The sequence below is a fragment of the Nicotiana tomentosiformis genome, chromosome 11 (assembly GCF_000390325.3).
Source record: "Nicotiana tomentosiformis chromosome 11, ASM39032v3, whole genome shotgun sequence".
Classification (NCBI taxonomy): domain Eukaryota; kingdom Viridiplantae; phylum Streptophyta; class Magnoliopsida; order Solanales; family Solanaceae; genus Nicotiana; species Nicotiana tomentosiformis.
Window position 1 is genome coordinate 111,768,871 of NC_090822.1, and position 25,820 is coordinate 111,794,690.

At 43.2% G+C, this 25,820-nt stretch overlaps 2 protein-coding genes across 2 annotated transcripts; both read left to right on the forward strand.

The window, feature by feature from the left end:
- Nucleotides 1-391: 391 nt before the first annotated feature.
- On the forward strand, nt 392-4,949 carry LOC104105671 (ruBisCO large subunit-binding protein subunit alpha). The gene is made up of 8 exons (XM_009614041.4): nt 392-573; nt 1,178-1,367; nt 2,009-2,130; nt 2,275-2,482; nt 2,576-2,721; nt 2,825-3,131; nt 3,606-4,057; nt 4,418-4,949. The coding sequence occupies exons 1-8, from the start codon at nt 517-519 to the stop codon at nt 4,703-4,705; spliced, it is 1,770 nt and encodes a 589-aa protein (XP_009612336.1). The 5' UTR covers nt 392-516; the 3' UTR covers nt 4,706-4,949.
- A 3,261-nt stretch (nt 4,950-8,210) lies between these two features.
- Nucleotides 8,211-20,321, forward strand: LOC138902030 (uncharacterized). The gene is made up of 2 exons (XM_070189836.1): nt 8,211-8,649; nt 19,543-20,321. The coding sequence occupies exons 1-2, from the start codon at nt 8,211-8,213 to the stop codon at nt 20,319-20,321; spliced, it is 1,218 nt and encodes a 405-aa protein (XP_070045937.1).
- The last annotated feature ends 5,499 nt before the right edge of the window (nt 20,322-25,820 follow it).

Consider the following 25,820-nt stretch of genomic DNA (forward strand, 5'->3'; position numbering starts at 1 on the left):
AATTTGAACAAAAAATCTTAATTTCAGGACAATTTAGGATATTAATATTTCGCAAAATTGAACTAAAAAACTAAAATTCAGAACACATTAGCTAACTCCTAAGTAGCAGACTTTTCGAGTGGCGATATGGTATCACTACCCATATACATAAATTATATATTTATTATATATAATTATACTTCTATGGATTATTTTTAGTTTAAGCGATTTAACGTGAGGCTATTTGGGTAATTCTTCTTAAATATCCAAAGTCTTGCCCAAGAGATGCAAACAATTAAATTACCCTTAGCTTTCTCTCAACGGTTCTGGAACGGATAGAATCTTCTAGAAACTCCTCACTCACTGCTCAATAATACTTCCAAAATTACAACAATATTAAGCCCTAGCTACTCTCTCTTCGTATACTTCACCAAACTTCTCTTACTCTTCACTCCAAACCCACCCAATCCCCTTATCCTCTCACAAAAACAAAGGCTTTCTTCCCCAAAGCAGCAGCAGCTCCCCTAAAACCCTCTAATGGCTTCTGCTAATGCTATCTCCACTGCCTCTATCATCCCTTCTCCTTCTAAACAGGTTCCTTCTTTGCTACTATTTCTTGTTTGTATCATTTCTTTATATGGGTCTTGTTGTTTTGAGTTTTGTTCGATACTGTGTGTGTTGTTTGTGCCATTTCTTCTTATGGGTCATGTTATTTTGAGTATTTCTTACTATTATTAAGTGCTCTTTATACCGGTGAGTTTACTAGTATCAATCGACGGTGTAAAGAATTTTACACTATCAGGTAAAGGTTACAAATTACAAATTCAATGATACAAATCCACACTTTTTATGGAAGGTTGCTTGAAAATATCTTTTGGTGACCTGATAGTGTATAATTTCTTTATACTATTGGTGTATATAAGTTCAATTCTTTCTTGAAATGGATTATTGTATTCGTGTTTAAGAGTTCATTGTACCATTTATTTATAAGGGTCATCTTGTTTTAAGTCTTAGGTGCTACTATCGATGTTCTTTTTACAATTGCTTTTTGTATGGGCGATTTTGCTTTGAGTCCTTTTGGCTACTATGTGAGTTATTTGTATTATAGGTCTTCCTAGTTTTGAGTCATTATAGCTACTGTGTGTTAAATTTTGGGATATGCTTATTTGCTGTTTATTTATTTGGATGTTCGATGCAGGGGGCATTGAAGAACAGGAGGGTCAACCAATTGCAGGGACATAAATTCAGCAACAGAAATGCAAAGAACAACCGGTTTGTAGTCAAGGCATGTGCTAAAGAAATTGCCTTTGACCAGAAATCTAGGAGTGCCCTTCAGGCTGGTATCGATAAGCTCGCTGATGCTGTCGGTCTCACTCTTGGTCCCAGGGGTAAATGTTTGCTCTTTCCTATTCGTCTTTTCAATATTTTGTAGTACCAATATTTGGGTTCTGTTACATATTTGAATGACAAATACTCATAATTCTAGTCAGTTTTTAATTTATACTTGGAATTGAAGAAAATTGGTGGCCTGAAAGTTTTTGTGGAGCAACATTTTAGCTCCCTTTGGATGTTTTAGTTATGTCGTTCCGATTTCGTAGGTCCAAAGTAGATAAGTTTGAGGCATATGATATTGTCAGGCACGGCAGAATTAAAGGAAAATGTTGTTTCATTCCTTAGAAGAATTCTTAGTGCAGTTGAAGGTGAAGCGGAGAAACTTATTTTATTTTTTATGAACTTTTACTGATAATTCTTGGTAAAATGCCCGACTTATGCCTAGCATTAGTGTGTTATGTCTGAATTTCCCTGCTCCAAGTGGTACAATACAAGATATTATTGGAACATTTTTTGAATGCTATTCTTTATCTTCTGTTTCTGCTAGCTTTGATTTAACTAGCATGGACTGCAATTTCATGTGATGGGATTTGGATCTTCAATATTCATCCACTTGTTTGATCAAGTCCGTTAGTATACTTTTGTATGCTTGGTGCTAAATAAATGCAATTCCTGAAGACATTTTACTCTCCTACAGGGAGGAATGTAGTGTTGGATGAATATGGCACCCCAAAGGTGGTTAATGACGGAGTTACAATTGCTCGTGCTATAGAGCTACCTGATGCTATGGAAAATGCTGGCGCTGCCCTTATCAGGGAGGTTGGTTGTTATGTCAATTCTTTTACTTAAGATCATAGTGGTTTTGCCCCGGATACGCTTTCCTCTAGTACATGATTTGCTACATACTGTTGAATTTATTTCCTTGATTTCTTTTTTAATAACTTTGAAATGCATACTTTGAAGGTTGCAAGCAAAACTAACGATTCAGCCGGTGATGGAACCACGACTGCATCTGTTCTTGCTCGCGAAATCATTAAACTTGGTCTATTGAGTGTTACATCTGGTGCAAATCCAGTGTCTTTGAAGAAGGGCATTGACAAGACTGTACTGGGTTTGATTGAAGAGCTAGAAAAGAAGGCTAGACCTGTTAAAGGTCGTGATGACATCAAAGGTAATGTTTTAATGCTTTTCTTTGAGAGACTATCCATCATTCATCTGTGTATGATGCTAATGATTAGTCTGTCGATTTGTTTTGTTCGACCAGCTATTGCTTCGATCTCTGCTGGAAATGATGAAAGCATTGGCACCATGATTGCGGATGCAATTGACAAAGTCGGTCCAGATGGTGTGTTGTCCATCGAGTCATCCTCCTCCTTTGAGACAACTGTTCATGTTGAAGAAGGAATGGAGGTTTGTATCTATGTAACAAATATGCTATATTCTCTGTAGTGTCTGTTACTGACAGTGGGTTTAGTGTTGTTTTTGTTGACATTTTTTGCTTCATTCCTTGCAGATTGATAGAGGATATATTTCCCCACAATTTGTCACCAACCCTGAGAAATTAATTGTTGAGTTTGAGAATGCTAGAGTCTTAGTTACGGATCAGAAGATCTCGGCTATCAAGGATATTATCCCCCTATTGGAAAAGACAACTCAGTTACGCTCTCCTCTGCTCATTATTGCTGAGGATGTCACCGGGGAAGCTCTGGCTACTCTTGTCGTGAACAAGCTGCGGGGTATACTGAATGTTGCCGCCATCAAAGCTCCTGGATTTGGTGAAAGGAGGAAGGCTCTTCTGCAAGATATTGCCATTGTGACAGGTTTCTCTACTCACTTAACTTCAGCTTTCTCTTCAAATAAAATATTGATGATAATGGAGAGTATACTAGTTTCCAGGTTCCCATTTGTTCTGTGTCTTACATAAGTTAGAAGAGCTTGTTCAACAAGTATTCACACTTATCATATTTAGATGTTTAGATTGTCAAATTGATAGAAACAAACATAACCGTTAAAAGATAGAAAAGAGGAAGATTTTATGTGTTTTAGTGAGGGAGAGAGAGAGACTAATGCTGAGCTAAAACCAAGAACTTTATATCTTGTTTGTTTCCTTGAATCCTTAATTTCATCCGTTCCTATATTTTATTTTATTTTGTTTTAATTTTAGGTAGAAACTGGGACACTGTTCGTTGTACTTTCCTTTTCTTTCGTGACAGATGCAATGATTGTTTTCTTTGCTAAAATGCATCTATAAGGCAGAACATTTCCTGACTGTAAGATTTGTGATATTATTTCAGGGGCTGAGTACCAAGCAACTGACCTGGGCCTGCTCATTGAGGGTACCCCAGTTGAAGCACTTGGAATTGCCAGAAAGGTGACCATTACCAAGGATTCAACAACCATCATTGCTGATGCAGCATCGAAGGACGAGATACAGGCTAGGATTGCTCAGCTCAAAAAGGAGTTGTCCGAGACAGACTCGGTTTATGACTCCGAGAAACTTGCTGAGAGAATCGCCAAGTTGTCTGGGGGTGTTGCCGTCATCAAGGTCGGAGCTGCTACAGAGGCTGAGCTTGAGGACCGCAAGCTTCGCATCGAGGATGCAAAGAATGCAACTTTTGCTGCAATCGAAGAGGGAATAGTACCTGGTGGTGGTGCTGCCTTTGTTCATCTATCAACTTATGTCCCTGCCATTAAGGACAAGCTCGAAGATGCAGATGAAAAGTTGGGAGCTGACATCATTCAAAGGGTAAAGAGGGCTCAATTATTAATGATTACTCCTATATCTAGATTTTTGGCCCATGCCAAAAGTATCCTAAAACTTATGGTCCTAAATATGCTATTGACATTTTTGCGGTTATATACAAAAGAGCATGTCATAAGGGTAAAATGGAAGATTGAAGGTTAAAGAGTTTCCAAAGATACAAGATGTCATTATTTTCGAAACAGACCAAAAATGAAAGATTGAATTATAACATGAAACCGAGGGAGGATCATTTTTGTTTTTGGGGTGGGTGGCGGGGCTAATTCTATAACACGTGTGTAGAAATATGAAGTAAATGTAAATTTTACTTCTTTTCGTCTGTTAACTACCAATTTGTTCTTGCAGGCATTAGTAGCACCAGCATCTTTGATAGCCCAAAATGCTGGAATTGAAGGGGAAGTAGTAGTGGAGAAGGTAAGGGAAGCTGAATGGGAGATGGGTTATAACGCGATGACAGACAAATACGAGAATCTTGTTGATGCTGGAGTGATCGATCCAGCCAAGGTGACAAGATGTGCATTGCAGAATTCAGCATCAGTTGCAGGAATGGTACTTACAACACAAGCCATTGTGGTCGAGAAGGCAAAGCCTAAGGCAGCTGCACCTGCTGCTCCACAAGGGCTCTCAGTGTGATCCACCATAACAATATTTGGTAGGAATTTTTGTTGGTGTTGAGATGAACTTTGACGCGGGGGGCTGTCTTGTTAGGGAAGATGACTAGTGTAGAACTAGATGAGTGCATTATTAAATTTTTAGCTGGCTTTTCAGCTTTTAGTTCTCACAGTTGAAACTTGCATTAAAGCAATATTGCTGCTCATTCTGGTACCATAAAGGCAATCTTCTATCTTTTGGAATGGATAAAAGTCTTAGTTATTCATGTTCATTTCTTTTCAGTTCATAGATTGTTATTTCACTTTTGCTTTAGGTAGAATATATCGACAACCACTTAAAATTGTCAAACACTTTTCACTTAGACATTCCATTTAAGTCCGTTTGCCAAAATACAAAGATGCCTGGCAGGTGTAATTGTCTTTAAATGTGACAATTGTAATTAAAAAGAAAACAAAAATAGCAGAAAACCCTCTCCCCTCCCCGATATAATTCTTCTCCGACAAATCATTTCTCTCCCCTCCCCACGCCGTTGCTTCTTTCCCCCTTCCCACCCATTTTTGCTATATTAATTCTTTGGATTGTCCCGAAGGCAGTATTCTGGAAATAACAAAGAAATTATTATGACTTTTATTGTGTGTTGCAAAAACTTGAAAGAATTCTGTTTTCCCACTTGTTCTTTCAAAACATATTTTTGGGTTGAGTTTGTTTTTCAAGTTCAAAAGGAAACTTGTGATTAGGAGACATGGCAAGAAACAAAGTGAGTTTTCACGGAGGTGGAGGGAAGATAAGATGGAGGAATTTGAATTTGTGCGCACCTATGAATTCTAAGAAGCCCATATTCTTGCCATCGATGATAATCTCATTGATAGGAAAGTTCTTGAACGGCTGCTCAAAATCACCTTTTGTAAAGGTTGAATGAAAATCCACACCCCATAATCCTAACTCAGTTCTTTTGCTTTTGTTCAAAATTACAAACAGAAATCTTGATGCTAATTTTCAATCTGGATTTGCTGATTTTGTTTTGGCAAAACTTGGCCACAATTTCAATAGATAGTTTGGTTGGATTGGTCAGCATTTGGGTGTGAAAATATTGAAGGAGCTTGAGGAACAAGGTGAAGATATGGGGTCAAAATGAAAAAGAAAAGTTCAATGGAAAATTTTCCGGCAAAGCTATTCATTTTCCGGCAAGGGAGCTTTGCTAACCATGGCCTCCTATTCCAAGAATTCAAGCTTTTCAAAAAATAAAGAAAACACTGATGATGCTGCCCCTCCTACAGTGAGCACTATCATTCCCAGAAGGCTTAACACAGCCAAGAACTTTGAAGAGAAGTTTTCTTCTGCTAACTCCCGCACATGGGCTTTTGGTGTGTACCCTTCTTCCATTCGTCCTTGTAGCATTCCTGCTGTGAAAGAAGACTGTGGTTGTTATGATTTGAACATCATCGCTCCCGATCTGGCGGAGCGAGTACCTTTCCCTAAGAAGTGTTTTACGTACATTTACACGTACCCCTCCACTTTCGGCCCATTCTTATTGAGCGGGGGACTTAACCCCGTAATCTTGGAGTTTTGCTTCCGTTATCAAGTCTTCTCGGCACATGTGAGCCCTTATGTGTGACGGATGGTAGGCTGTTCGGCGGCTATGCTAGGAGACGGGGGAAGAAATCTCCCTGGATCGAATGATGAACCTTTACTCTCCCAAAATTTTCGTAGGGGAGTGATAAACTTTAGCAAACGTGGTCACCATGCTTTGCTCAACAACATGGATGATGATAATGATCGTGGTTGGATGGAGCGATTCAATGTAGTTGCCACCATGGATATCATCCCGGCCACAATTCCATCCTTCCCTGAGTCATGGAGTCGTACACGTAAGTTCAACATTTTCCTTTTCTCTAATTAAAGGTTGTTTCATGCTGTTACTGATCCTTCTCTTTGCATTATTTCAGCAACTCGGTGGATACCACCAAGGGTTGAAGGCTTGGACCAGTGGGTCCAGAAGATTTTAGATATTGCCACGCCTGAGACCCGCCGGTGGAAAGAACTGGCCCTCAAATACGGGTGGAAGGCCAAAAATCATGGTAAATTGATTCTCGAACTAACCTTGTTTTTACCTCACGTATAAGAAAATTGGCTAACATCTCTTTTCGTTGAATTCAGGTCTCCCGCAGGGCTCTATTACCGTCCCCGAGGAGGACGTTTTGGCTGATCTCGCAGATGCGGCGAGGTTGTTGTAGGAGGCTTTCACCCGAACGGGCGCCATCGGACCTGTTTTCGGTGTAGGTGCTTCCTCTTTAAGTCCCCGTCTGGAGAACAAGCAACAAAAAGGCTATGTTCCTCTACGGCGGAGGGTAAAAATAAAAGGGTAAAGAATGCTGCACCCGAGCCAGCCGCAGCCACTGTGGTGATGGACGATGACGAGGGAACCAGTGATGAAGGGGCTTCCCCACAGAGGAGACGACGACCTTCATCAGCTCAACAGAATGCTCAAGAAGAGCTAATAACACCAACCAAGGACGACGTTCAAGGGCTCTGGGGAGAGTGTGTTATAATGGAGGATGCCAATTCTCGCTTCTGAGCCCCAATCGCTGCTCCCGGTACTGTGAGGTTGTGTACCAGACCTCTTCCATTTTCTGTTGATGAGCAACCAATAACTAGCACTGGTTTTGCCGCAGCTTCTTCTTAACCCACAATGCCATCAACTTCATCTCCTTCTTCGCCAATCATGCATTCACCACCAGCAACTTCTACATCATCCCCACCGGCCGCAGACACCCGGGAGGAGGATGTTTCCCCTCCCCAGCCCATAGACCATGGGAATTTGAGGTATAACTATTCACCCCCTTCTGTAGATCCTCAGAGGAGGAGGAGCGTCTCCCTCTCGGTCTCTACAGAGTGCGATCTGCTGTCCGGGCCGGTGGAACTTGCCAATTACATGAAGTCACTGGCTTCAGAGAAAGATAAGAAGAAAATACACTCTCTTTCGGGGGAGTATATGGTAAACAACGTCATGCACAAAGCAGCAATGGTATGATATTTGTTCCTTCTATTTCTTCTTCTTGTCTTGTTATGACAGGATTTCTGATTTGAGTTTTTGCTTTGCAGGCTAACTTCCTTGCTTCCGAGGGCCTTTAGAAGTTTATCCTCGATAAAAAAAAACTTATATCCGAGCGGGATCAACTTTTGGCTTAGCGGGATCAACTGTTGGTAAAGCGGGATCAAATTGTTACCCACCTCCCGACACTGGAAGCATAAGCTGTCGAAGTCGTTGAGTTAGAGGCTCAGTTGCAGCAGATTGAGCAAGAAGTAGTGACCCTCATCCAAGAGGCCGCCCTGTTAAAGGTACAATTTCAAGAGGTCAAGGAAAAATGGTCTGAGGTTCAAAATGTTGTTCTTGCTGCTGCCGAGCGTGAGGATGCCTCTACTGAGAGGTTGAATAATTTGGAGGCAACCTTGAATTCCAAAGCTAAAGAAGCTGCTGTTACTGAGGAAAAGCGTGCCCTAGATGGAAGAGAAGTATAAGAGGGTCATGGAGCATAATAGAGTTTATAACTCCACTATCCGTGACCTTGATCTCAGCCTTCAGGCCACAAGATCCGAGCGGAATAGCCTTTCGACCGAGGTTGATCAGCTTAAGTCAGAACTTCAGCGCCGAGCTGATTCCCTCATAGTTGAAAAAATATATTCTATGTATAGCATGAGGAGAAAAACCTTGGAGGAGGCCAAAGCGGGCATCATTGATTTTGATTCCGAGATCGCCAATGCCCGTGAGCTGGAGTCAATTGCCCGAACGGGCCTCCCGGTTCAACCTGATGCAACTGACTCCTCTGGTTCCGGTTCTGAGTTCTCGGGAACTGAGGAAGAAATTGAAAGGGATAATGATGAAGGTCAAGATCCCTATCCGGTGGCAGATCCACCTACTCCTCCTAGGGGCGCAAACGCTTCTTTTCCCTCGGGTTCTAGGCGCAGTAGTTTAGTTTTTTGCTTTTTTTCCCCTTTGTTTTTTGTTTCATACTTTTGTACTTGTGCTGCTTGGCACGTTTGTTATATAAAAGTGTTTTTTTCGTTTAAGCATCTATTCTTTTTTGCGTCGAGTTATGCAAGGCTTTGGGTGCATTTTCCCTCGTTAGTATTTGGATTTCGGGCATAAATTCTTCTGGAACCAACCCTTTGCTGTGAGGGTTTCATAAGACAAGGCACTTTTATGTTTACATTGCTCTTGAAGAGGACATATCCTATTCATTCCAGCACTAGCATTTATTGTACTTGATTAACTTTCAAATGATAAAATTAATTCATCGTTTGGCAAGAAACAAGATAAAAATAAAAGGACTTTACTTTATTCCTTCCATTTTCAAAAGTGCATAAGCATTCGTTATGCTGAAAAGAAATTGTCATTACTTATGGCTAATTTGTACAACTTGTTTCTACGGGGCTAGCCGTGCAGTCCCCGGTCCCGATGATATATCTTTATTCTCAAATTTCGTAATCCTGGTTTATGTGGCAGTCATGTTGCCATATTCTCATATCATTCCCCCCATTGTTCAAATGCGAAGAATGGGAATTTGAACACTGGAAGTCTTGTTCCTTTGACGATCCCACTAGCGAATGGTTGGATAATCTTTGGTCCGATAGCAAGCTTCATTTCCCGTTAAGAACTTTGTTATAAAGCCAAAGATTATCCAACCACCCCCAGTGGCTTGTACTCGTGAGCGGTCAGATAATCTTTGGTCCGATAGCAAGCTTTATTTCCCGGTAGGAACTTTGCTACCGAGCAAAAGATTATATCAAATCGTCTCGTAGTGGTTCATTGTTTCCATGCCTTATCGTTTAAAGGAATTATTTCTGCTTATGGTGCTTCCTTCGTAGTATGCTTTCTGTTGCTGCCTCGTTAAAAACCTTGCCAGAAAAACCCAATTGGGACAAAAACTAGATGAATGGAAAACAGTGCAGCACATACTTTCAGTATAGGCGATGTTCCTCAGCAATAATACCTTTTGAGGTGTGCCACATTCCAGTTGCTCGACAATTTTACTTCGTATTGATTTTTCAGTTCATATGATCCTTTCCCGGTGACAGCTGAAACCCAGTAGGCGCCTTCCCACATTGGACCCTACTTTCCTGCATTGAGCTCTCGAGTATTTTGAGTCACTTTCCTTAAAACCAAGTCTCCCACTTTGAAATAATGAAGATTGACTCTTCGATTATAATATCTTTCCATTATTTATTTTTGGGTCGCCATCCTTATATGCACCAAGTCCCTGTGTTTGTCGAGCAGCTCCATTCTGACAAACAATGCTTCGTTGTTTGCTTCTTCATCCACCCAGAAGTATCTCATGGTAGGTTCTCCCAATTTCACCGGGATCAGGGCTTCTGCTCCATATACGAGAGAGAAAGGCATCTTTCCCGTCCTTGATTTGGCCGTTGTTCGGTACACCCATAGCACTCCCGGCAACTCTTCGGGCCATTTGCCTTTGGCTGCTTCCAATCTCTTTTTGAGATTTTGAATAATCACTTTGTTTGTCGATTCCGCTTAGCTGTTTGCACTCGGAGGGTATGGCGAAGATGTGATTCTTTTGATTTTTAAATCTTCAAGGAATTTTTTGACCTTTGCGCCTATAAATTGTGGCCCGTTGTCGCAGGCTATCTCATTTGGTATCCCGAACCTGCAGTTATATTTTCCCACAGGAAATCGACCACTTTGCGCTCGTCGATTTTCTGGTAAGGACTTTCTTCGACCTACTTAGAAAAGTAGTGAGTTATAATCAAAAGAAATCTTACCTTACCGGGAGCCGGCGACAGCGGACCGACTATGTCATCCCCCATTCCATGAATGGCTAGGGCGACAATACCAAATGTAATGGTTCTGCTGGCTGACGCACCAATGGCGCGTGGCATTAACATTTGTCGCATTTCTGAAGAAATGTCTTAGCGTCTTGTTCCATCCGAGGCCAATAGTAACCTGCCCTAATTAGATTTAATACCAACGAGTCCGCACCCGAGTGATTTTCACATATTCCTACATGAACTTCTCTCATGACATAATTAGCCTCGGAGGCTCCTAAACATCGGGCCAACGAGCCTCGGAAAGACTTTCTATACAATTGGCCTCCCTTGAAGCAGTTTCGGGCTGCTTTAGTGTGTAGCGCCCGTGATGCCTTGGGATCTTCGGGGTAGTGTGCCGTGCTCAAGATAGTCGATGATCTCATTTCTATACTCCCAGACCAAATTGGTCGAGTGTACTTCATAATAACCATCCATATCTAACACCAAATGCATAAGCTGCACTACCGTACCGGAGTTTGGTCCCTTCATTTTCGTGGACGAGCCCAGATTGGCCAGTGCGTCTGCTTTTGCGTTTTCTTCTCTCGGGATATGGGTGATTGACCATTCCCTGAACCATGCGAGCAAAGTCTTGAATTTCACGACATTTTGCTGCACGCGCTCCTCTTTGGTGTCGAAGATTCCGTATACCTGATTTACTACCAATTGGAATCGCATTTGATTTCAATGACCTCAGAGTCCAATCCCTGGGCTAGTTTAAGTCATGCAATCAAAGCCTCATACTCGGCTTCATTGTTAGTCAAGGGAATAATTTTTATGGCCTACCTCAGGGTTTCTCCCGAGGGCGTGATTAGTAATACCCTGAGCCTGGACCCTTTTACGTTGGAAGCTCCATCCGTGAACAAGGTCCAGACTCTCGATGTCGATTTCGACACCATCAACACTTCTTTAGTGGCCAAAGGCAGCAGTCCAGGACTGAAATCGGCCACAAAGTCGGCCAAAACCTATGACTTGATCGCAGTCCTAGGTTTATACTCTATGTCAAATTCACTCATTTCGATTGCCATTTGGATAGTCGACCTGATAATTCAGGTTTGTGAAGGATATTTCGCAAGGGAAAGGTTGTCACCACGGCTATCAGGTGATATTGAAAATAAGGCTTAAGCTTTTGAGCGGCGACTACAAGAGCTAAGGCCAATTTTTTGAGGTGTGGATAGCGAGTTTCTGCTCCCGTTAAAATTTTACTAATATAATAAATAGAAGATTGCGTACCTTCATCTTCACGGACTAAAACGACACTTACCGCTACCTCCGAGACTACTGAGTAAATCAACAACTATTCGATTTCCTACGGTTTTGATAGTAACGGAGGGCTCGATAAATACCTTTTCAAATCTTTCAAAGCATGCTGGCATTCCAGAGTCAATTCGAAGTTGTTCCTCTTTTTCAGAAGTGAGAAGAAGTGATGACGTTTTTCTGAAGACCGGGAAATGAGCCTGCTTAAAGCAGCTAGTCTTCTTGTTAACCTCTGAACCTCTTTCATATTTAATAGTTGCTCGGGAATGTCCTCAATGGATTTAATTTTATCGGATTGACTTCGATCCCCCTTTGTGACACCAAAAAACCCAAGAACTTACCGGAGCTGACTCTGAATGCACATTGTTCGGGGTTAAGCTTCATGTTGTGCTTCCTTAGGATGTCAAAGGTTTCTTGGAGGTGTTTAAGATGATCACCTGCGTTCAAAGGCTTAACCAGCATATCATCTATGTAAACTTCCATTGTTTTTCCTATTTGTTTTTCAAATATTTTGTTCACGATCCTCTGATAAGTGGCTCCGGTGTTCTTAAGCCCAAAAGGCATCACATTATAGCAATATGTCCCAAAGTTCGTTATGAACGAAGTTTTTGCCTAATCCTTCGGTTCATTTTGATTTGGTTGTACCCGGAATAGGCATCGAGGAAACTCATCAACTTGTGACCGGACGTCACATCAATCATTTGATCAACGTTTGGCAATGGGAATGACTCCTTTGGGCACGTCTTATTCAGATCCTTATAATCTATGCATATGCGAAATTTATAATTCTTTTTCAGAACTACTACTATGTTAGCTAGCAGTCAGGATACTTTACCTCCCGGATTGAACTGATATCAAGCAATCGAGTTACCTCTTCTTTGACAAACCTGTTTCTGACCTCGGCAATATGATGTTTCTTCTGCTTTACTGGAGGGATGTTCAGATCAAGGCTTAATTTGTGCAAGACCACTTCTGGCAAAATACCTGTCATATCCGCATGCGACCATGCAAAATAGTCCACATTAAATTTAAGAAATTCTATAAATCCTGACCTGAGCTCGGGGTTTAATCATGTCCCCAAGTGGAACTTCCTCTCAAAGAACTTTTCGAACAATGCGACTTGTTCGAGTTCTTCTACTGTGGATTTGGTTGCTTCTGTCTCTTTTGGTACCTGAAAGTATCTTGGTACCTAATAGGATTTTGACGACTCCTCCCCCTTGTCGACTTCGTGTGGCTCGGGAACATGCGTCGGCTCCTATTATTCTATGCTGCATGTTCCTTCCCTTTGCTACTGGAAACCGAGATCGCGTTCATCTCCCTTGCCGCCGGTTGATCTCCTCTTATTTGTTTAATTCCATCTGGGGTTGGGAATTTTAAAAGTTGATAGTATGTTGATGGCACAACCTTTATCTCGTGTAGCCATGGTCTTCTAAGAATAATGTTGTAGCTAATTTCGTCGTCTACTACTTCAAATAGGGTTGTCTTCATGACCCCTTCGACGTTTGTGGGCAGCAGGATCTCCCATCGGGTTGTCACACTTGCTAAGTTGAACCCGTCGAGGGGCTTTGTGGATGAAATGATGCTTCTGGTTAACTTGGCTTACTCTAGCACTCTCTATTGGATAATATTGACTGAACATCCTCGGTTTACCAAAACACGTTTAATTTTAAATCTAGACAATTAAGAGAAATTACTAGGAATTGTTGTGCAGTAGCAGGAGTTCATCTACATCCTCCTCCGTGAAGGTGATATCGTCCTCGGCGACTTCCTGAAGTCTCTTGCTATGGGTCACCAATACCTTTATCTTTTTTGCGTCCGAAAAAGTTACACCATTAATCTCGTTCGCCCCGAAAATTATGTTGATCGTTAGACGAGGAGGATCTTCTCCTGCTTTTGAGGGTTCCGCGTTATCCCCGTTGCGGCTGTAAATATTCTTAGCCTGATCGCTTAAGAACTTCCTAAGATGGTCGTTCTTCAACAATGTCGCCACCTCCTCGCACAGATGATGACAGTCCCCTGTCCGATGGCCGTTAGTCCCATGATACTCACACGTTAGATTAGGATCTCTCTAACTAGGGTCGGATCTCATCGACCTCGAGAATCATGCTTCCTTAATGTTACTCATTGCTGATACCAATTCCACCACACTGGTGTTTAAACTATACTCAGACAGCCTGGGGTAAGTGGAATCCCGGGAGCTCGATACCTCTTTGTCCTGCAACGATATGTTATTCCGGCCACGATACGCACTCCTATCGGTAGAGAACCTATTTGCTGATTGAAAGCCTATGTCACGTCCTTCGGCCCTGTCGTAGGGCAAAAACCGACCTCTAGAAGACCGTCGATCTGTGTCGAAATCATCCTTCAACTTTTCCTTATTCTTCTCTCGGTCCCAACCCTTGGTTGATGCCGAGAAACCGAGCTGGTCATCCTCTATTCTTATCTTTGATTCGTAGCGGTTGTGGATGTCTGCCCGCCTAGAACTCTAGCAGACTTTCCTTCAATTTTCGGGAAGCGTCAGAACTCCTCAGATTCAGCCCTTTTGTAAATGCCTCAGCTGCCCATTCGTCTGGCACGATCGGTAACATCATCCTTTCCTTTTGAAATCTGGTCACGAACTCTAGCAGCAATTCAGACTCTTCTTGAGAAATTCTGAATATGTCGGCCTTTCGGGTTTGTATCTTCCTGGCCCCGGCATGGGCCTTGATAAAAGAATCTGCGAGCAGCATGAAGGAATCTATTAAGTGCTCGTGTAGAAGTGAATACCATGTCAGGGCCCCATTTGTGAGGTTCTCCCCAAACTTCTTCAGCAAGAACGACTCAATCTCGTGCGGAGCTAAGTCGTTTCCTTTCACCGCCATTATATAGGTGGCAATGTGCTCCTGAGGATCCAAAGACCCGTCATATATCGGCATGTCTTGGCATTTGGAACCGCTTTCGGATTAACTTTAGTGTCGCTGTTGGTCTGAGCGGCAATTGGGTATACTTCTTTGAGTCCGGTCCTTATAACACTGGCGGTGCGCCCAGGATTTGTTCCATTCGGGCATTTATTTTCCTCATAAACAGGATGAGCTCAATTTTAAAGGGATCTTTCCCGTTATTGTTACCAGATCCGCTGTCGTTCCCCCTGGCCTCGTTGAAGTCGACCTCACCCCTCGAGGTGTTGTTATCAACCCTTTGTGATGTTTGGTTTACGGGAGCACCAAGAGGAACCAGACGTCTTCCATTCACGTTGTTGGAAGCACCTGACAACGCTGTCTTCAACTCAGTCATGACCTGATCTTGTCATGAGAGATGGCCTATAATAGCCCTTTGTTGCTCCCTTAGGATTCTCACCGTTTCCACAACGCACTCGTCTTCAACATCATCAGGAGTTGCCTCTCGAACGTATTGTGGATATTTCTCGTCGTGGACCGGTGTGGCTACACCTTCCTCGTTGTGGGTATCACTGATCGAACCTTCGTGTCAATGCGTATTTCCTAATGCCTCAACGTTGTGTGTAATGTTGACATCATTATCTACCATGTCCTTATGATTTTTCGCTAAGAAATAAAGAATTTAAACAGGTTAGTAATAGATGCAAGGATCAATTCAATTACGCAACTGTCTAAGGCCCACGGTGGGCGCCAAACTGTTTACCCGTAAAACGGTACAGTTGAATTTGTACGTGGTTTATAGACAAGCGAATCGATTTGATCCCAAAATGATAAATAAATTAAAAAAAAATACAAGACTTAGCGTTAAAATCGAGATAAGACAACATATAGCTTGGTTCCGAGAGCAGAGCTTCCGAAGGCAATAATAATAATATCAATAGACAAGAAATAAAGTGTTATTGAGCTTAGAATAATATGTAGCATAAGTTTGTTAGAAAATTCGTGTCATTACAATGGCTGTTGAAATCACTATTTATAGCAAGGTCCTAGGATCAAGCCCCTCTTAAATGACAATTATGGAGGCCATTGAAGAATGTGTAATGGCAGGCTATGAATGTCATAATTCTCTATAACGGACTGTGTATTTAATACTACAGAATATTCTTCATTGAATGTTATCGGGCGGCAGGCATTCGTTTGTCTTTGTTAGCAATATTCCCTTCGGGGGCTTTCTGGTGCCAACCAAAGCTGCTGCCCCGGTCTTGGTTTCCACATGTCTCACTTTTCGTCTGTCTCCGATTTCACGTGTCGCTCTATTATACTAGTATTTAATATGAATCTATTTTAACCCATGCAATATCAAAACAAAATGACATTTTACATAAGAAATCATACCCTTTCAATTCAAACATAATGTAATTGAGCCACGATCACAAGCACTGTGGGACGAAAAGTTTAAACAGGTAAGTCGCCGAATCAATTTGCGACTTGCTGTTAAATAGTTCCAGGGGCATTTTTGTACTATCACTTTTACTGGGTGACACACTCTTGCTCTCTAATGATAGAAAAATATCCCCGACTAATAAAAATTCTGGAAAGGCTGTGTTTCCTTTGTCGCATTTTTGACGTCTTAATTAGTTTTATTTTGATCAAATTTTACCAATTCTAAAAGTTATAATTTACCTAAATAATTCAAGATTTTATGAAGTAATTGCAGAAATGTTAAAGTAGAACAGAAACACTATCGAATTGTTAGTGAAACTTTACATTTTTGAATGCTCAATTCAATTTATGACTGTTTAACGTGAAAAGCAAATGATACTCTTGTTGATCCAGAGTCATTTGATTAGTAACAATGAACAATTCAATGTAAAGTTTGTTTGCCCTAAAATTGGATAACAATTAAATTTGTACGCGATTTTAAGGATACGTGGTTTAATTTAACATGAATAATTAAGAATATCAAATAAATAAAATAGAAATGAAATAAACGTTCTAACCAATTGCAATATTATGGCCAACCCTGAGCTTAGACTGCCCAATGACCTCACCCTCGGTTGGACCCTCGGTTCAAGCCCAATCGTGAATGAAGAACATGACAAATGAGCAAAAACCTTAACAATATCCAAAAGGTACAAAATAAACTTTTATTGCTTTGATTTACGTATTACAATATGTGTTACAAAAGAAAAAACTTCCCCTTTATATAGTAGGAGAGTTTCAACCTTAGTATAAGTCTAAAAAAGGTAAAAATCTTCTTTTCCCAATAATTACTGATCCTTAATCGACATCGAGCAAGATCCGCGCCGTGATATCCGGTTGAATGCGAGTATCGCGGCACTCTATCCGTCACGCGTAACCGTTCACCCTGTCTCCCGAGGTCTTAGAACCCATTCTTGGCCCGGGACACATCGCTTTACCATACCCGATGACGGGCACATCGTTCAACCTTCCTGGATCTAGATACAAAGGGTCTCGTGCATTCGTGCTCTCCCTCTGTTTTCTCATCGAGAAATCGGGGTAGGCATTACCCCTGATTTTACCCGTACACAGATAGTTCCCTCATTTTTCGGAGAGTAGGTTTACCGAAATGATGGAAAGCGATAGATGAACCCCGATTACTTCCTTCGTATGTTACAACCGAGATAACGGGCCAACGAAACATCCCATTAGTCACGTCGTTCTGACTTCGGACACGTGTCAGCCACTGATTGACTGCCCTCGAATGCGAAACGTCGCGCATTGATTGTTCTTTCTCTATAAAAGCTCTGATCCCTTTTCACTTCTTCCACTTTCCGACTCTAGAACTTACCCTCGAATTCTCTAATTGCTTTTAACTCCTCCAAATCTCCATACATTGCTCCTTAAACCTTCATATCTTCATCTTCAATCCTCATACATTCTCTTTGGATCTTCAACCCAGACCTTCATACCTTCATCCCATCTTCAAATCTTCATATTCTTTCTTCAAACCTTCATATTTAAAAGATTACGATGACAAAAACTTCCAAGTCAGTGCCTCAACAAACTGCTCCTTCATCTTCCAGCCCGGCCACAGATACCGAGGTGGCCGTTCCCGAGGTGGCTCAGGAGCCCCCCTTGAAGAGCTTCGTACCCGTGGGCTGCTCTATAGGGAATGATTTCAATGTCGAGAAAACCTCTAGCCAACATGACCGAGGTGAGGGAGCAATGAGGTATATATGCTCCGTTACTGAGGAAACACTACCCACAATCTGGGTGGACTGTAACTAGGAGGGTAAGGAAGTGGTCATCCCCGGGCCCAATGACGACATCACTACTCACGTGGAGGGGTATTTAAGTGTTTACACTTACCCCTTCATGCTCGCCCTGGTGGACCCCATAGTCCTTGCCTTATGCAAAAGGCATGAGGTGTGCCTTGGGCAAATTCATCCATTTTTTTGGAGGATCATAATCCTTTTACGACACTTCGTGAACAACACCGAAGCGCCTCGGTTCACCCTTGACCATCTGCTTTGCCTATACAGTCCCCGAATCTTTCGAGGGGGGATGATCAAGCTCGTTCGCCGAGCAAGCAAGGATTTGTTTTCGAGCATCGACGAGGACCGAGACTGAGGCTGGCAGGAGAAGTTCGTTCAGGTTAAAATCGAAGACCTCATACCTTCCGAATTCTTGTCGTTCCCTGAGAAATGGAACGCATCCCCGTAATTTTTTTCCTTCGCGAGTATTTGTGATTTCCCTTTATTCTTTCTCTCATTGCTTGTGTTTGTCGTTGTGCAACTGTTTACCGAGTTCCTAATCCAGTTCCCCGCTTCAAGGAGTGGATCGAGGGGATCTGCAAACAGATGACATACTCCGAGCGCGCATGGCATAAGCTCTTGAAGCCCAAATGGGAGGCTTGTTCCCATGGTGAGATTCCTTCCTGAATAATTTCTTTCATGCTTTTAGCTTACACATTGCTAAGACTTCTTTTTTCTTACAGTTTTTCCCAAGACCACCAAACTCAGGACGTTGGATGAGGAAGAGGATCCATCCTCGCTTGCCGAACCCTCCGCATTGGGACAGCCCCGGGTGCCGCAAAGGAGGACAAAAAGAAGAAGAAAAGAAAGTCCTCGAGTTCCCCGGATGTCGAGGCGAAGAAGAAGAAAGTGACCATCCGAGTCCGAAAAATCAAATAGAGCACAAGGTCCAGGGTACCAGACTCTGATTCCCTCTACCGGCTCAGGGATAAGCACAAGGACGATGACTTTTTCATTGCTCATGGGTCGACCCTTAACGAGGGGGAGCAGGCAGCACTCGATAAAGACGACCATGAGGTCGATCCCTCACTAGCTCGGGAACTAGAGGAAGAGACGGAGGATGCGGCCTCTCGGGAATCCACTCCCATCCCAATGAAGGAAACTGGTGTCATTGACATCGTGGAAACACCCTCCTACACTGAGTCCATGCTCTAAGAGGCCAGGCGGGCAAAGAGAAATCAAGCGAGATGGTGCAGATCCCAGATGATACCTTCAGCACGTCATTTGACGACATGGATATGGCCAAACTGGAGGACGCTTTTGGTCTTGGTCACCTAGAGCTCCCCAAAAAGGGTGTTCCATCGAGGGAAGGAGAGCCGAGTTCGAGCCCAAAATTAGTGAAGCAATTTACTGCTCCGAGCATGGACCCCGAGCGCAAGAGAATGGTCGTTCTTATAATCACGGCGAACGCCCGGGTCTTGTCTGCTCCGGTGGGCGTAGCCAGCTACCTTTGATGCCTGGTGACCGAGGAGGACCAGAGAAAGATGAATGAAGTAGGCACATCGAGCCTCTTCAACGAGGTGCAACAGTTACTGAACCCGGTAAGACGTCTGCCCTTTGTACCCCTTTGTCAATCTTACTTGGTTTTTGATGTGCTCTAATAACTTCATCATTTTTCAAGTTTCAGTACTTCATCATGAAAGCTTCCTCCGGTCCCGCTTGGAGATCAGGCAGGTCGAGTTCGAGCTCAAAGAGCAAGACTTGAAGAATGACATGTACAGGGCTCTTAGTGAGCAGCAAGACGAAGCCCTCAAGGACCTCCCGACTCTCCGAACCAAACTGGAAAAGTCCCAGAAGGAGGCCACGACCTTGAAGCGGGAACACACTGAACTGGTTGAGAAGATAAAGATCTTTGAGTCTAAAAACGAGAAGCTAGTTGTGGTGACTAACAACACAACTTCGAAGGTCCAAGAGAAGATAAACCTGATCGACCAGCTTCGGGATAAGATGGATGAGGTCAAGGCCATGATCGAGGCGTGGAAGGGCAGGATGAACATGCTGGCTTCGGAGAAAGAGGCTACAAAAATGGAGCTGGCATCGGTCGAGAACCAATTTTGTGTGGCAAAGGAAAAAGCCGATAAGTGGTCTCAGGTAAATGATGATTTTCGGGCACAACTGAGCTCGACCGTCACGGAACGGGATTCCCCAAGACAAGAATATGTCGTACTAAGTTTCAAATTGGATGCAACCTCTTCTGACGTCAAGGAAATATTGGCCCAGTATAAGGCTAATGTGGTGGTAGCCAAGGCTCGCTTAAAGACGAAGATCGAGTACATAAAGTGGTTATCCCGTAGAGAGACCGTCGAAGAAATCCATGCCCGAGGTTTTGACTTGTCGGCCAAGATTGAGGATGCCAAGATACTTGAGGCCGAGGCAAAGGAACTCTACGAGCCTGAGGGTCCCTAAGGTTCTGAGGGTTTCGACGGTTCTGGCAATGAGTTGAGCCCTGGTGAAGACGAGGCGTAAATGCCTTAGTTCTTTTTTGATTTTTCTTTTGAGTATTTTCTTTTACATTTATTTTGAGGCCATTTTATCGTGCCTTTGTAAATATTTTTTTTTTAATATATAAAATTTTGCATTTGGGTAATATCATATCTTTTCAGCATCTACTTGCAGTTTTTTATTTGTGCATCATTTTTAATGCATTAGAATAAAATCAAATGTAGTCTAGAGCATCCGTTCTTCGGAGGCCCATGCGATTCCGATGAAGACTCTGGATTACTTGTGGCTTCGAGTCTTCGATAAAACCGAAGACCTTTAAGATACTTAAGTATCTGAGACGATGACTTTGCCGAGGGTAATCTTTTGAAAGGATTCGAGTTTTAGTAAGGGCCTTACTTTCTAATTATGGACTTGGACGTCTCCGAGCCATTTTTAGGGTGGCCGTAGCCTTTCATATTCGGGCACCGCCTAATAGGCTTGGTGCCTTCAGGATTCGGTAGTCCGGGTCGTCCGAATTTTTGTAAGACAACATCTCCCGAGTAGGGGTAGCCCGTGGGCTTGATAGTTCCCTAGTAGGGGTAGCATGTGGGCTTTAGGATCTAAGACTGTAGAAATAAAATGCGTAGTAATAAAGTGTAAGGGAAGTAGAAATTTATTTTTTCTTAATATGAAAGGTACATGATCGAAGGCGTATAACTCTTGTGTTGTGGCTAGAGTGGACTATGTGGGCACGGTTCGTATGGCCGTTTGACCCTTACAATGAATCCTAACCACTAAGCCTTAGCTTTTGGCACATAAAATTTTCTTTTCCCTTGCTACAGATCTTTATCTAGGGGTAATGGTCCCCAGTATTCGAGGCCGAACTTGTGAGGGCTCAGATACTGTTGATCTGATGCAAACAATCATCGATTCCGGTTCAACGTCGGTCATCAAATCTAAGGTAGCACTTTTTACTATTGTCTCGTTAAAATCCTTGCCGAAAAACCCAATTCGGGACAAAACCGGTTCAAGGAAAAAAGAGTGCAACTCGTACTTTTAGACCTAATAGCCACATCCACCCCTGGCCGAGTACCTGCATACGTTAGTCTGTAATATAGAAATATCAAAAAGGAATTAAGTCTGTACCTTAGCAGTAGTACAGCTTTAAATGTGCCACGTTCTAGTTGTTTGGTAGTTGTACACCATTTTCCGCTTTGAGTTTGTGTGAGCCTTTGCCGGTTATTTCGACAACTCGATACGGTCCTTCCCAATTCGGACTCAGTTTCTCTTCGTTTGGGTTCCTGGTGTGTAGTGTTACCTTTCTCAATACCAAGTACCCGACTTGACATTGTCGAAGGCTAGCTCTTCAGTTGTAATACCTTTCTATTTGTTGCTGCTGGGCGACCAATCGGACCAGGGGCGGCCTCCCTCCTTTCATCTAATAGTTCCAGGCTAATGATCATGGCCTCGCCGTTTGACTCTTCGGTAGCATGCTGGAACCTGAGGCTCGATTTCCCCACCTCAACAGGTATTAAGGCTTTGGTTCCGTATACCGAAGAAAACGGGGTGGCCCCGGTTCGATTTCGAAGTCGTACGGTATGCCCACAGGACTTCAGACAAGATTTCCTTACATTTTCCTTTCTAACTGATTAATCTCTTTTTTATTTTTTGGAGTATAGTTTTGTTTGTTGATTCCACCTGCCTGTTCCCACTAGGGTGATAAGGCGTCGATAGTATCTTCTTGATCTTGTGATCTTCAAAAAACTTACTCACCTTGCTGCCGACGAATTGTTTCCCGTTGTCGCAAACGATCTCGGCTGGTATCCCAAATCGACATATTATGTGATCCTAGATGAAGTCAATGACTTCTTTCTCTCGGACCTTCTTGTTTGCCTGGGCCTCGACACCCATTTGGAAAAATAATCGGTCATGAATAGTATGAATTAGCTTTACCGAGTGCCCATGGCAGGGGACCGACGATGTCCATATCCCACTTTATAAATGGCCACGGAAACAGGACCGATTGGAGCATTTCTCCTGGTTGATGGATCATCGGGGCGATTCTTTAGCACTCGTCGCAATTACGTACCGAGTCTTTCGCATCCTTCTCCATTTCGGTCCAGTAGTAACCGGCTCTGATTAGCTTTCGACCCAAGGATTTTGCCCTCAAATGGTTGCTCAAGTGACCTCGTGAACTTTTCTCATGGCATATCCGATCTCTCCCGGTCACAAGCATCTGGCTAGTGGGCCAAAGAAAGATCTCCTGAACAATGCCCCTTCGACCAAGCTAAATTTGGCAACTTTGGTGCGCAGGGCTCTCGATTCTTTGGGATCCGAAGGCAATTTTCCTGTCATCAAGTAGTCTATGTATTTGTTTCTCCAATCCCAAGTTAAACTCGTTGAGTTCACTTCGGCGTGACCTTCGTGTATCACCGAATTCAATAGTTGCACCACTGCTCCCGAGCAGAATTCATCAGAATCGGCCGACGACCCCAAGTTAGTCAGTGCATTGGCCTCACTATTTTGATCTCGGGGTACATGTTACAGGGTCCATTCACTAAATTAGTGTAGGGTTACCTTTAATTTTTCCAAGTACCTCCGCATCCGTTCTTCTTTTACTTCGAATGTTCCGTTGACTTGATTTACCATGAGGAGGGAGTCACACTTGGCTTCGATCACTTCGAGACCTGTCACTTCGGCCCCAGGGCTCTTAGCAAATTCTAGACCTGCAATCATGACCTGATTATACTTCGCGTATGAGGTTTTAATGCGATATCAAGCCCGGACCCCTTCGCGTTGGAGGCAAAATCCATGAAGAGGGTCCAGATTCCCGAAGTAGTCCCCGAGGTGAGCAGTAGTTCCCTTTCTACTTCTGGTATTAAGGCTCGCATAAAGTCGGCCACAAAGTCTGCCAAAATCTGAGATTTATGGCAGTTGGGGTCGATACTCGATATCGTACCCACTAATTTCCAAGGCCTATTTGGTCAACCGACCCGAAATCTCGGGCTTATGCATGATATTCCTCAGCGGGTAAGAGATTACGACATATATAGGGTGGCATTGAAAGTACGGATTTGGCTTCGTGGAAGCGCTTAGCGAAGTGAGTGCTAACTTTTCCAGGTGAGGATACCTTGATTCGGCCTCGCCTAGAGTTCTACTGACATAGTAAATAGGAAATTGCGTACCTTCTTCCTCCAGGACTAATACACAACTTACCGCTACCTCAAAAACCTCCAAGTAGAGGTACATCTATTCGTCTGCCTTCGAAGTGTGCAGTAGGGGGAGGGGGCTCGATAGGTACCGTTTGAGTTCTTCCAAAGCTTGCTGGCATTTCGGGGTCCAGGAAATGTTATTCTTCTTCTTCAATAGCGAGAAGAATCGATGGCTCTTGTCCTAGGACCTCGAGATGAACCGGCCCAGTGCGGCTATATGCCCGGCCAGTCTTTGAAATGCCTTGACGTTGTCCACCACGGCTATGTCCTCTATGGCCTTTATTTTGTCGGGGTTGATATCGATCCCCCGATTGGATACCATGAACCTGAGGAATTTGCCTGATCCGACCCTGAATAGGCATTTCTCCGGGTTTAGCTTCATGTTTTATTTCCTCAATATGTCGAAGGTTTCCTGCAAATGTTTCAAATGGTCCTCTTCTCGCAGGAACTTGACCAACATATCGTCAATATAAACCTCCATTAATTTCCCTATTTTTTCTTCGAACATCCGATTTACTAGGTGTTGGTAGGTGGCACCGACGTTCTTTAATCCAAACGGAATTACGTTATAATAGCAGGTGCCGAATTTGGTAATGAAAAAAGTATTTTCTTGATCATCCAGGTCCATCCGAATTTGGTTGTACCCGGAGTAGGCGTCGAGAAAGCTGAGTATCTCGTGCCCGGCCATTGCGTCGATCATTCGATTGATGTTAGGGAAAGGGAAAGAATACTTAGGGCATGCTTTATTTAGGTCTTTGTAATCTATATACATGCTTTGTTTGGATACCTCATCCTTGATGAACACATGTTTGATCTCGGACTGTGGCCTCCTCTTCTGCTTGACTAGATTGTACTTCGGGTCCAAACTCAGCTTGAGAGTGGTTACCTCCGATGGAATCCCTGTCATGTCAAGATGGGACCAAGTGAAACAATCGACGTTAGCTTTAAGAAAATTAATAACTTTTTTCCTGAGCTCGGGGGTTAACCTCGTGCCCAGGTATACCTTTCGATCTGGTAGGTGCTCGATTAATATGACTTGATCCAACTCTTCAACCGTCAATTTGGTGGCGTTCGTGTCATCATGAGTTATGAAGGATCTCGGGACGTCATAATCATCCTGTTCATCTGCTCCTCGTTCCTCCTATTTCTCCGGTTCGACTGAGGCCAGTATCAGTGTTTGCTACTTAATCTCTTCATTTTTGGTGGGTTCCGCATTCCTCAATGTCAAAATCGCGGGCACCAGGACTACCTCATCGACACCAAACATCTCCTTTACAGCCGGCTATTCTCCGTAGACCGTCCTGACTCCCCCCGGTGTGGGAAATTTCAATGCCTGGTGCAAGGTCGATGGTACCGCTCTCATGTTGTGAACCCATGGCCTTCCGAAAAGAGAGTTATACCCCATGTCCCCCTCGATCACGTAGAACTTTATTTCTTGGATTGTCCCGGCGGTGTTCACTGGAAAGGTTATTTCTCCTTTAGTGGTCACACATTCCATGTTAAATCCGTTCAACATCCGGACTGCTGGTACAATTTGGCCCTGTAACCCCAATTGCTCCACGACCCTCGATCTGATGATGTTGGCCGAGCTACCTGGATCAATCAGCACATGTTTAACTCGAGATATATTGATAAGTACGGATATTACCAGTGCATCTTTGTGAGGCTGTACGATGCCCTCAGCATCTTCATCGCTGAACGAAATGGCTCCCTCCGGGACATAATCTTGGGTGCATTTTTTCCTTGTGATAGATACTTTAGTGCGCTTTATCATTGATCCTTGGGCAACATCGACTCCTCCGATAATCATGTTGATCACATGCTGAGGTTCCTCTTATTCGACCTGTTTATTAGCGTCCCTGTTCCTAAAGTGGTTTTTGGCGCGATCACTCAGGAATTATCGAAGGTGCCAGTGATTGAATTACCGGGCCCTCGATCTCTTCTCTTCTCGTTCCTGGCGGGATGACGCCCGAATCCGTTTTACCTTCGGTCAGCGTTGTATAGTTGATACTGATATCGGACCGGTCTTGGTGTATTAGTGGAAAAAAGGCATGACATGTGGACTATCAACGAGGTGACAGGGCATGGCACGTGGACCGTCGATATAGTAACAAGCGGCGTTCTTAATTAGATGAGTTAAAGAATGCAAAACAGGCACGGGAGAAACACCCACGGGGTTACACTGAGAAAATAGTTGGACCTGACATCTATAAAAGGGGAAACAAGAACGAAATGAATAAAGGCCGTAAAGAAGGGAAGATACATGACCCCG

What these genes read in the sequence shown, in the direction of transcription:
- LOC104105671 (XM_009614041.4), top strand. Translation starts at nt 517, where the DNA reads ATGGCTTCTGCTAATGCTATCTCCACTGCCTCTATCATCCCTTCTCCT. An exon ending in TCCCTTCTCCTTCTAAACAG is followed by an intron (nt 574 to 1,177) that starts GTTCCTTCTTTG and finishes TGTTCGATGCAG; the next exon opens with GGGGCATTGAAGAACAGGAG. An exon ending in ATGTTGAAGAAGGAATGGAG is followed by an intron (nt 2,722 to 2,824) that starts GTTTGTATCTAT and finishes CATTCCTTGCAG; the next exon opens with ATTGATAGAGGATATATTTC.
- LOC138902030 (XM_070189836.1), top strand. Translation starts at nt 8,211, where the DNA reads ATGGAGCATAATAGAGTTTATAACTCCACTATCCGTGACCTTGATCTC. An exon ending in TCCCTCGGGTTCTAGGCGCA is followed by an intron (nt 8,650 to 19,542) that starts GTAGTTTAGTTT and finishes TTCAAGTTTCAG; the next exon opens with TACTTCATCATGAAAGCTTC.